Source organism: Hyperolius riggenbachi, chromosome 7 (genome assembly GCF_040937935.1).
Source record: "Hyperolius riggenbachi isolate aHypRig1 chromosome 7, aHypRig1.pri, whole genome shotgun sequence".
Classification (NCBI taxonomy): Eukaryota; Metazoa; Chordata; class Amphibia; order Anura; family Hyperoliidae; genus Hyperolius; species Hyperolius riggenbachi.
In genome coordinates this window covers 277,158,249-277,170,279 of record NC_090652.1, presented here as the reverse complement: position 1 = coordinate 277,170,279, position 12,031 = coordinate 277,158,249, and the positions used below count along the sequence as shown (strand labels likewise).

At 43.9% G+C, this 12,031-nt stretch overlaps 1 protein-coding gene and 1 long non-coding RNA gene across 4 annotated transcripts in view; one reads left to right on the top strand and one right to left on the bottom strand.

Moving 5' to 3' along the window:
* Positions 1 to 10,967, bottom strand: part of LOC137525062 (uncharacterized) — an 87,591-nt gene extending 76,624 nt beyond the window's left edge. The window contains exons 1-2 of the long non-coding RNA XR_011022854.1: positions 10,717 to 10,967; positions 739 to 921 (exon numbers count right to left, since the gene is read on the bottom strand). This is a non-coding gene — a long non-coding RNA (uncharacterized lncRNA). The remainder of the gene's footprint in view (positions 1 to 738; positions 922 to 10,716) is intronic.
* Positions 1 to 12,031, top strand: part of LOC137525059 (protein mono-ADP-ribosyltransferase PARP15-like) — a 77,066-nt gene that overhangs the window by 32,997 nt on the left and 32,038 nt on the right. For all 3 annotated transcript variants that reach the window (XM_068245813.1, XM_068245815.1, XM_068245816.1), the window contains 4 exons: positions 485 to 648; positions 3,578 to 3,698; positions 6,009 to 6,071; positions 11,620 to 11,796. In XM_068245813.1, the coding sequence (XP_068101914.1) occupies positions 485 to 648; positions 3,578 to 3,698; positions 6,009 to 6,071; positions 11,620 to 11,796 (525 nt within the window). The remainder of the gene's footprint in view (positions 1 to 484; positions 649 to 3,577; positions 3,699 to 6,008; positions 6,072 to 11,619; positions 11,797 to 12,031) is intronic.

Genomic DNA, 12,031 nt, shown 5'->3' with positions numbered 1-12,031 from the left:
CAGGCCCCCGCCCTCCAACCCCTCCCAGAATCCCGCCTCATGTCTCCTCTTTCTCCCGGCAGCCTAAGCTACCTGCTCTGCATACATACACTACTCGTGTTGTCACATGATCCAGAGCAATGTATGCAGCAAAGAGCAAATGGCCTTGGCTGTCGGGAGGAAGAGGAGGTGCCAAATATAGCGGGATTGGGTAAATATAGACACATAGCTCCACTTCGCAAATACTCTGCTAGTGGGTGGGAGGAGAACCAAACACCCATGATGGCTATGACACCTGGTTGTGACACCACAAACGTGTGGCCCTTCTTGTCTGGCTGATATGCTTCTTGTTCAAGGAGTTGGATGCCGTCTGTAGGATTCTACTGGTGGCATCTAATATCTGGAACAGGAATAGCAGCAGCAGCAATGGTTGTAACCAGTTCATTTTGCGATTATGTTATTAATATTTTGCTCATTTTATGCCTATCCTTTCTTTTTTTTACAGGAGCTGATAATCTTGATCCTCAAACCTCAATAAAGTCAATCATAAAAGGGATTGAAGATTATATGACTGATCCATCCATCATGACCATCATTTCAAAAATTGTCCTGGTGGTGCTAGAGCAGAGTGTTTACGACGAATACTTAAAGTTCTTTCAAAACTACCAGGTAGATAGATAAATGGAAGTTTCTTTAATTTTAAACATACTTTCTAAAACTTAAAAAAGAGCTTCTCATTTAGGCCCCTTTCACACTTACCTCCTCGCTTTGCGTTGCACAAAATCTCTGCATCCCGTCACAGAAGCAGTAATAGTCCTATGGGGGTACTATCACGGAGCGTTGAGGCGCGGCGGGACCTGTCTGGAAGATGCAGGAGCTGCAGTGCAGTCATACTTTCATTGTAAAATATGCTTCAATGAATGGTCGCACTGCATGGTTATTCTATGGAAAAAGACAAAAGAGAGTCCATTCTCACTACACTTTTTCCGCATACTGTATATACTCGAGTATAAACCGACCTGAGTAAAAGCCACCCCCAGCTTTTGCCTTAAAAAACTAGAAAAAAATGATTGATCCATCTATAAGCCGAGGGTAGAAAATTCAGCACCTTTGCTCGCTAATCATAGCTCTAGTCTCTCATACCATCCTCCATTACTTTGGTCTAGGAGGTCACAAGTCTGCTATTCCTGATTCTTTTTACTCATCCCCAAGGTAACATCATACAGGCATGTCCTACAAATAACATAAGTACAGTAGGCAATATGAATCAGTGTTCAACTGAATTCAAATACTACCTCAACCAGAATCAGTGCCAGACAAAGTGCACTTACTATTCCCAGCCCCCACCCAGTATCAGTAGCAGTGTAATAAGCCCCCTCCCCCGCTCAAAACCAATAACAGTTGACAGTGCACAATATTTTCCTACCATTGCCTACATAGAGAATAAGCCCCCATCTACCACCAAGAATTAGTGTCAGCACAGGTTGCAACACCCCCCACTCCATCTAGAATTATGAAGGGGAGAGGTTCTGTCTCGTCTCCCTGCATGTGCCGTCGTAGCATATGCAGAGCCTTGCAGAGAAGAACGTTCACTCACTGGTCCACGCGACAGCATTCATCTTCAGCTCGTCTATTACAGTCTAGTTTCTATATACTCTGTGTAGTCTTGTCTCATACATACTGTAGCTGTGACTTGAGTATGGGCCGAGACCCCCACGTTTGGGCCACTTTTTTTGGTCCCATAAACTCGGCTTATACTCAAGTATGTACAGTATGTTCCTGACTCACCTGTCTTCTGTCACCTTGTCTTCATTCATCTTCTGAATGTTCCACCACCACTGCTGCCACCACTCAGTTTACAGATTAAATCCCCAGCAGAATCACCCCATTGGATTACAACAGACCAATGGGAATCCTCCCTTAAACCAGGAAGGATTCTCATTGACTGACTGAGTGATGGACCAATGTGAATACTTCCTGGTTTGATGGAAGATTCTTAGTGGTCTGTTGCAATCCAATAGGAGTCTGATGCTTCTGCCAGGGCTCTGATCTTTACGTCTGCACTCATCACCTGCAGTAGAGCTGAGTGGGCGGTGATCCAAATGGTGCCAGCAGTGGCAGTCCGAATGCACAACCATGAGTAATGTGAATGAGTGAACGGACACAGCTCCCGAGGCTCAAAGATATCTTGTGAACACACCGTTGTGCATCTAGCGTAGTGCGGACCTAGCCTTATTCTGATTTACATGTCACATGACCAGTAATGGGGACATTTGGCCAATAAAACGCAGCTCAGTGAGGGAGGAAGTTTAACACTACAAGCACATAAAAATGTTACGTTTAGAACTAAGAATGTACTTGAACTTAAAAGATTGTAATTTTATTTGTTTGTGTACTCAATTGATTTTGAATTTTCAAATGAATCTTAACAGCCTCTCAGTACAAGTGCTTGGCAAAGAGTCTTTTAGTCTTCTACCCGTCTGGCATCAAGTGATTACCGTATTTTCTGCCATATAAGATGCACTTTTCCTCCCCCAAAAATGGGGAGAAAAAGTCCCTGCGTCTTATACGGCAAAGGCAGGGAATCCCCGACTTCTGAACGCCTGCCGATAGGAACCGCTGCCACGTCGGGGATTCCCTGCCTGTGTGCCCGCTCTGTCCCCACTATCTCCCATGTATCCATGTTTCTTCCCATGTTCCCGCTATCTCTGCCATGTCCCTGCTATCTTCCCGTGTCCCTGCTTCTCTCTCCCATGTCCCTGCTACTTGCACGTGTCCCTTGCTCGATGTTTAAATGTATACAGTGTAGCGCTGCCGTGTCCCCCGCTATCTCTGCCGTGTCCCCTGCTATCTCCACCGTGTCCCCTGCTACTAGCATGAGTCCCTGTATGATGTTAAATGTATAAAGTGTAGCATTGCGGCAGACTCTTACCTCTCCAGCAACGCCCACGGAGTTAGCCAACCTCTTTACCGCCGCACTTTTCGCTCTAGTGAACGCGTCTTGTACAGACGCGTCAGCAGTACAAGCCAACGCTAGATAAAGAAGTGCGGCAGTGAAGAGGTCGGCTATCCCCACGGGTGCTGCCGGAGAGGTAAGAGTCTGCAGCAGCGCTACACTTTATACATTTAACATCATGCAGGGACAGATGCTAGTAGTGTGGGACACGGCGAAGATAGCGGGGATACATTAGCGCTACACTGTATACATTTAAACATCGGGCAAGGGACACGTGCAAGTACCGGGGACATGGAGAGAGAAGCAGGGACATGGGAAGATAGCGGGGACACAACAGAGATTGCAGGGACATGGGAAGAAACATGCACACATGGGAGATAGCGGGAACACCTGGGGACAGAATGTGGACATCTGGGAGGACAGAAGGGGACTTCTGGGAGAACAGAAGGGGACATAGGAGGACACCAACTGGGGGAGAACTTCTTCAAGATGCTCTTGGAACATGGACAAACCAGGTTTAGTATATGTATTTTTTTCCCTGGTTTTTGCCCTTTAAACCTAGGTACGTCTTATATTCTGGAGCGTCTTATGTGGCAAAAAATACGGTAAATTATTTTTCTGTTATTTTCTGTTTTCATTTAGGCCAATTACCCTCACTTTACAGCCTTTGGAAAAACAATAGAGTTAATAAAAGGTGACATTACGGACCAAGCTGTGGACTGCATTTTGAATTTGACAAACCAGAGTTTGAATCAGAATTGTGGTAAATACTAATAATGAAAATAGCAGCAATCCTCTGGTACACTTGCATGCAGTTTATGAATGTTGCTAGTTCTTTCTTCTATCTCTGCAGTTTGTCTATCACCATCAAGCATCATCATGCTTTGATCATAGCTCTGTGGGGCTCATATGATCTGTTGCATGAACCCTTGTTCTTCTTTTCACCGCAGCTAGATCTTTATAATGTTGGCCATGCTTTATAGGCCCTTGTTATCTACAGAAGGATGTTAGACCTGATGAGGCACCTCTCTGATATTAGTGCCTGATGGATATACAGGTACTCAAAATCTGCCTGTATTTTTCAGCAGTAAGTTGCCCTCAGTTTTTCAACCATTTCATCAAGCGTTTTTGCTGCTAATTAGACAAGGCAAGACAGAAGACTAATAACATTTACAGTATATCATGATTTTCTCCTGGTGGACTTAAAGCATGTGAGCTGCAGCCTCTAGGGCACGCTCTATAGACAGTAGCAGTGCTAGGGAGTCTAGCACAAGGACTCCTTAGTGAATAGGTGCTGGTTTACTGAACAGGAAGAGCCGAGATTCGAACCCAGGTCCCCTGTTTTAGAGGCAGAGTCATTATCCATTACACTATGGAAACGCACATATTTGTGTGTTTAACATGGTGCGTTTTTGAAAACACACAACGTGCTGCATAATTTTCAAAAATTCATTTAAAACGCACGTAATCTATCTCAATGGAAATGCAGAGGAATGCGGTTTTGATGCTTTTTTTTACCACTTCAGCCTACAGGCCATTTTACCTGCCAAAAGACATTTTTACCTGTTAGTGCTCCTTCTATTCATTTGGCCATAACTTTATCACTGCTTCCCCCACGTGAATGATCTATACCTTGTTTTTTTCGCCACAAACTAGGCTTTTTGTGGGTGATACTTGTTTTCAGTAATTACTTTATTTTCTATGTATTTTATAGGCAAATACAAGAAAAAAAAAGAAATAATACACTATTTCTCCAATTCCACCCCCTATAGTTCTAAAATAAGTAATGCTACTATAAATAAAACCGACCCATTTTATTTGCCCATTGGTCCTGGCTATCACAACATTTAAATGATGTCCCTAGTACAATGTATGGCGACAATATATTATTTGGAAATAAAACCACACATGAAGGTAAACCCTCATGTACTAAAATAACAGTAATATACCCTCATCACATACATGCAGTATTATGTGTGTGGTGCCTGTAATTTAACTTTTCGCCACTAGATGATGCTAGAAACAACAGGACGTGTTTCATTATTTTATTTTTTTTGTGGTTACATTATGTTCATATGAATGGACATGGTCCCTCATTGGGGTCATGTCCATTCATTACAGCCACTGCAATTGGTTCAGGGAAGCTTTGCATCTCTTCCTGAACCGCCGACATGGAAATTCCACTGGGTTAAAGCGGGGCTCAAAGCGCACATGTGCACACACCTCCCCGCTCAAACACTGGACGTGTATATGCATCCAGACAGACTTAAGCAGCGCCTATCTGGACGACTATAGTCATCCAGATAGGTTGAAGTGGTTAATATGATACAGGTAGTCCCGGTTAATGAACAAGATAGGGACTGTAGGTTCATTCTTAACCTGAATCTGTTCTTAAGTCAGAACATTGTGCCATCTCTGTCCCCTGTACCTCCTCTGTGCCTCCAGTGTCCCCCCCCCCCCCCCCTTGTCCAATTTGAAACTACAAGTCCATGGAAACACAGATTCCATGCTGTTTGTATCGGCGGGTCAATCGTAAGTCAGGTGTTCGTAAGTCGGGGACTAACTGTACGGTATTTTACTGCATTGATTAGGGAAAATAATAAACACGAACACAACACGCACCAAAAATACATGAAAAATGCAAACAGCAAACATTTGCTCGCCACTTCATACCTTCCAAGACCCACCATTGCTAAGTAATGTGTTTGGTCCTTCTAAACCCCAGAGATAGTCTTTATGTATGGGTGGAGCCAATCTGAACAGAAAACATGCATTCACAGGATGCGTTGTGGGCACAGGAGCAACACATTAATGAAAAGGGAAAATTAACCAGGTATCTAAAGTTTATTAGTAACCCAAATTCATGTACAGCCTAAACCGTAAAATTGTTAAAACAATGGAAATTGCATTAATACTTTACTATCAATATTCTATAAATAAATCTTCAATACACAAAATAAATCTACAAATGATTGCTACTGCCAAATGCCAGTTACGTAAAGCTTACTTTTTATCTGTTATATTAGCCAAGGAGTTACCTTTAATGTATGTATTTTGTTTTCCCATAATGCAGGTGTTTCTGGAGCCATACTTTCCGCTGCTGGTGACACGGTTAACGAGGAATGCAGGAGGATTGGTAAATCAAAACTATGTAATCTAAGATGCACCGATAGCAGAGGATAATACAGTATTTAACATAAATCTGTAGTGAGTGCAGTGTGGAGGTTGCTGATTATGTTTCCTGACATGCTAACTTTCTCCCTATAAATGATAATTCCTTAAAGTGAACCTGAGGTAAGAGTGATAAGGAGGCTGCCATATTTATATGCTTTTAAAGAGTTCCTTTTTAAGAGCATGATGGCGTAGTGGTTAGAGCTCTCACCTTGCAGCACTGGGTCACCGATTTGAATCCCAGCCAGGGCACTATCTGCAAGGAGGTTGTATGTTCTCCCTATCAGTGCTGCTCAGATGCCCCTTTTCAAAATCCGTATTGGATCCAGATACCCAGATATCCGATCCGGGTCGGATATCCGAGTTCAAAATTTTCTGATCCGAATCGGATATCCGACCTCAGTATCCGGGGTATCCGGGCAAATTCGGATATCTGGATAGAAAAACCGAAAGTGGCCTTTAAAGGAAAACTTAAGGCAACTATAAAAAATGAGATTTACTCACCTGGGGCTCCCCTCAGCCCCCAGCAGCCGATCGGTCCCCTCGCAGCCCCGCTCAGATGCTCCTGCACCCGCCGGCGAACACTTCCGGTTTGGCCGTCACCGGCCGACAGGCATGGGAACGCGAGTGATTCTTCGCGTTCCCAGCCTGTATATCGCCCCCTATGCTGCTATTGCGACCAACTGGCCGCAATAGCTGCTGGGGGCTGAGGGGAGCCCCAGGTGAGTAAATCTCATTTTTTATAGTTGCCTTAAGTTTTCCTTTAGGCTGGTTTCACAGTGGGACGTTACAGGCGCACGTTAGAGCAGCCTGTAACGCAGCCCACCGCACAGTAATGAAAAATCAATGGGGCTGTTCACAGTGCGGACGTTGCGTTACATTGTAACGCTGCGTCACAAGACAACGTACTGCATGCAGTACTTTGGACGCGGCTGAGCCGCGTTAGACTGCTTGCACATGCTCAGTAATGTTGGGGAGGAGCGGAGAGCGGCCAGGCACATGGCTAATTAATATGCACTGCACGTTATGACGTGCAGTGTTTACTTCCTGGAGCAGCCGCTCTGTGCGGCGATTGGCCGGCGGGACCACGTGATGCCGCATGCGCACAAGAGTGCGCATCACAGCATCACTGACGCCAGAGGGAGCTGCACAACGCGGCTCACTCTGACGTCCAGATCTAGCACCACCAGGCGTTCCGTTAGGGGGACGTTATGCGACCTTAACGCCCCCTCTAACGCAACGTCCTGGTGTGAAATTAGCCTTAAATTGCTTTAAAAACGTTTTTAGGGTAAATGAGACATGTAGCATCATTATTTTTAAAGGGGAACACTAATTGATGATGTGGGGACTTAAAATCCCCCCCCCCCCCAAAAAAAAATGGCTGTCAATTAACATCAGGCCTAGGTTCCAGACAGCGTCGTGCAGCCCACATTGTGTACAAAGTCCAACCGCACAACTGGGACAAAAAAAATTACGCAGCAATTGTGTTTTGGATTAAATATAGGTGGTATCAGCACAGCAGCAGTAGCCTGTGGCACCCTGGCGGTGTGAGCAGCACAGGCAGCAGGAGCAGGGCAATGCAGCAGCAGCAGGTGTAACGTGTGCCAGGAGCATGCCGGACGTGGCACTTGGAACGTGTCACGTGGCACTTGTAGTACTGCAGTCAGTGCTAGTAGTTGTTAGAGTAGTAGTACTACTGTGTTAGCTTACTACAGAACTGTTGTGCTGTGAGCAGTGCCAGTGTGACAGTTAGTGTGCACTAGTGTCTTCTCCTCTGCTGTCTGACTGTCACTCAGCACGTGGCACGTGGCACTTGGCAAGTGACATGTTCCAAGTGACAAGTACCACGTGCCAAGTGCCACATGCCAAGTGCCGAGTGACAGTCAGACAGCAGAGGAGAAGACGCTAGTGCACACTAACTGTCACACTGGCACTGCTCACAGCACAACAGTTCTGTAGAAAGCTAACACAGTAGTACTACTACTCTAACAACTACTAGCACTGACTGCAGTACTACAGTACTAACTACACAATAACACAGTAATTCTCCTATCCCCTAATCCCTAAACTAAGCTATACTGTAACTAGCTAAGGCTAATAGCTGGCCAGCAGGCAGCAGCTGGTCTGGTCTGTGCACAGCACACACACAGACACATAGCAGCTGCAGCAGCCCTGTAGCACACACTCTGACTGTTACACAATGACATCAAGCTAATTAACGATTTAACAATAGTGTAGCGAGAGTGAAGGGGTTAATCACTAAACAGCTTTGTTTATCACTGTGTACAGCCCTTGCTAGGCCAGCAGCACTGGAGCACACACTCTGACTGTCACACAATGAAATAAATCAAGCTAATTAACAATTTAACAATAGTTTAACCTCTGATTGGCTCCAGGACGTCATCTCCTTAGTTACAGTATTTCAAATCCGGATATCTGCGGATATCCGCGTTATGCGGCCAAATACCTGCAGATAGCTATCCGGATTTCTACAGAAATCAGAATCCGAATCTGATAGCTGAAAAATGGTCAGATATCCGGGTTACCCGGATATCCAGAATCCAGATAAGCAGCACTGCTCCCTATGTCTTTGTGGGTTTCCTCCAGGCACTGTGGTTTCCTCCCACATGCCAAAAACATACATATAAGTTAATAGGCTTCCCCCTAAATTGACAAGACTGCGATGCATACACTACACGATACATACATAGACATATGACTATGGTAGGGATTAGATTGTGAACGCCTCTGAGGGACAAGTGACAAGCCAATATACACTGTATACTCTGTATTGCATCTTACTGCACAGTTCTAACCAGAGGTCATTGAGTAAGGGGGTGGAGTCTATCTATTAAGGTGGACAGTAGAGTGCTTATAAATGGGCTGGGTATCCAAAGGACCCCTTGCCAATTAATGAAACAGTTTGATTTGCCAGGTGGCAGAGCAGCAAGATTGGATATAGCTCCAGGCTATATACTACTCAACAGTCACTTGATCCGGTAAACGATGGATTTCTCCCTAACCTGCAAAAAATTGATTGGTCTAAAATCCCTGGAATAATAGTATCTAATAGCTAATTGATAAAAAAAACACTGCAAAGTACATGCATAGCTTTAGGCAAAGTAATCGGTTCATTGTTATTAATAGCTGGAGCCGCAATACTATACAATTTCTTGTGCCCATGCCTTTTCTATTTTTCCCATTGTTTATATAATAAGAGTACCGAGCAAGCTACAAAGGACCAAAAAGCCCTCTTACTAAAATGCTATGGAAAACAAAAGTCTGCCTTCTTAAAACAGAAGGTATTTAAAGGATAACCGAGGTGACATGTGACACGATGAGATACACATGGATAAGTACAGTGCCTGGCAAACAAATAACTAGGCTGTGTTCCTTTTTTTCTTTCTCTGCCTGAAAGAGTTAAATATCAGGTATGTAATTGTGCCTCCTTGGAGTCATACAAGATGAAGCATTAGACAATGCTCTTAAATCATTTCTGACAGAAGTGCTATTTACAGGTAGACAAGAGGTGGCGTGTAGATGGCTTGCGCCCACGCCACCCTCATATGACAATTGGATTAAACGTATCAGCACTGCATTACCCTACAAAAAGCTTGTATATGCACACAGGGGAGCACAAAAGAAATTTCATTTAATATGGGACAGATGGGAAAATCGGTGATTTAGTGTTGCGAAGTAGGCTTCCTGTAATACAACTTAAAAATATGTCTATGATTATGAACGCTGAGACAACAGATACAGTATTTATGCCATATGTACTTATCTGGATCTTGTAATTAGATCCCTTGTACTTCTATACGTGAATACCTATGTACTACTGTTACTATGATGCCTATTTGTTTACAACTGGATGCCCGACTCTTGCCTTGTATATGACGTTAAATCCTCCCAATAAACGTTTATTTTGGTTTAAAAAAAAAAAAATATCAGGTATGTAAGTGGCTGACTCAGTCCTGACTCGGACACGAAGTGACTACAGTGTGACCCTCACTGTTAAGAAATTCCAACTATAAACACTTTCCTAGCAGAAAATGGCTTCTGAGAGCAGGAAAGAGATAAAAGATAAATGATGAGTCATTGAGACGAAACGCGTAGGGCGTGGCTAAGCGGTCAGACGGCAGCAGTGTGCAGAGGAGACGTCCTCAGGATTGTTTTATGATATGCCTGTAACTTTTTACGCTTGTGAGTAGTACTCGCTGTTTTAACTGATCTTATTAAATGATTTTACACTATATGAGCCTGTTTAGTTGCAGTGCGCTGTGCATACACTGAATGTTCTGGAGGACCACACACTGGCTAAGCACTGTGTGAGGATCGCTCACCAACAAGCTAGACAGCTGTCTGTGAGAGGGGCAGCCGTTATCAAAGGTGAGCTTGGTCCTGGAAGGTGGTGGATCACCTTTGAGTAAAGTGGTGGCCCCAATAGAGTCATAAACACGGTGTAATTAGTGTGGGACAGGTCCCCCCTGGAAATCTATGTGTAGCAGCCTACGCAATGATAATTTTTGTTTTATTGTGATCTGAATCTGGAATTACTGTGAGTGTTGGAAGTAAGGAGAAGCAAGTTATAACCAGGACCTGGTGGTTACCTTATGCGCTGTGGGCTGTCTGTGAGGTCTGGGCAGCTACGACCAAAGGTGAGGGCGGTTCCTTCGGGTGGTTGGAGCACAGGAGGAAGGTGTTAACCTCTAAAAATCACACGGGGCCTAGTTGGTGGAGGATCCTGTTTGGACTAATAGTCTATGCGATGATCGTTGTGTTTCTGTTCTTTTTTGAGGATCACTGGATGTGAAGACGAGTGGAAGTCTAGCTGCTGGACAATTGGTGAAGGACTTTTGCTCATGAGTGGACTGTGAGGCAGCGCAAAGATTTCCTATATAAAAAAAGGGGTCCATAGTTCATAAATTTTAGCTCTGGCATACTTCAATTAATATGTCATTGAGCAAAAACAGTTACAACTTAAAAAGTAGATTTAAACATAAAATAAAACTGGAATATCTTAAAAAGTCATTTTTAGGAGACGGTAGATAGATACAATTGTTTATTTCATTCGTTTATTTTCGCCTCGGGTGTCCTTTAAGATCATTCAGGTTGGAGTGAGCATATGATGTTTCCCACGATGCACCACTGCTGAATATGAAAATTGTCCTTTGTTGTCCCTGATAGCTAAACACACCTCCAGATCCGCTTTAATGCAGTGATGTGTCCGCTTGTTAATTGTACAGAGCCTCAATAATCCAACATGCATATACACTGTTTCGGATTGTTTGATCCTCATCAGTGCATGGCATGGATTATTGTGGCTCTATGTGGTAGGACTTCAAACCCGCAGAGTTACAGATTGCCCAGCAAGCTCATGGTGAAAAAGAACTCCCATGAGTGTGTAAGGGCCTACAAAGGACCAAAAGCTCAGCCCTCTCACCAAAATGCTACAGGAAACAAAATAACCTTGTGATGTATTTTTGTCATGAAAATGTTTCTTTATTTCCCAGGTTCGATAGGAAATGATGGGATTGCAGTCACTAGTGGTGGAAGCCTTAAAGCTGAACACATCATGCACATCATTGGACCCACCAGTGTGCCTGATTATGAACCTTCCATAGACAGGATTCTTCTTAAATGCCATGAAGAGGGGTTCACCAGTTTGGCACTGCCCGCTATCGGAACAGGTAGGTGATCATGTGTTTATTTTCAAAAGAAATCCTAGTAAGAATGAGAACTACTGGAATGTGTGTATGATTTTCAGCAGACTACTGAGTTTTTAACCCATTAGCACCTTCAACAGAGTTATCTCGTTTGAGATAAGTGCACTGCTTTTGGCCTCAGTCGGCAGAACTCCTTGTGCTGTAAATCCTTGGAATGCTTTGATCTCTCTCTGTATTAGCAGAAAATATAGAAACTGAA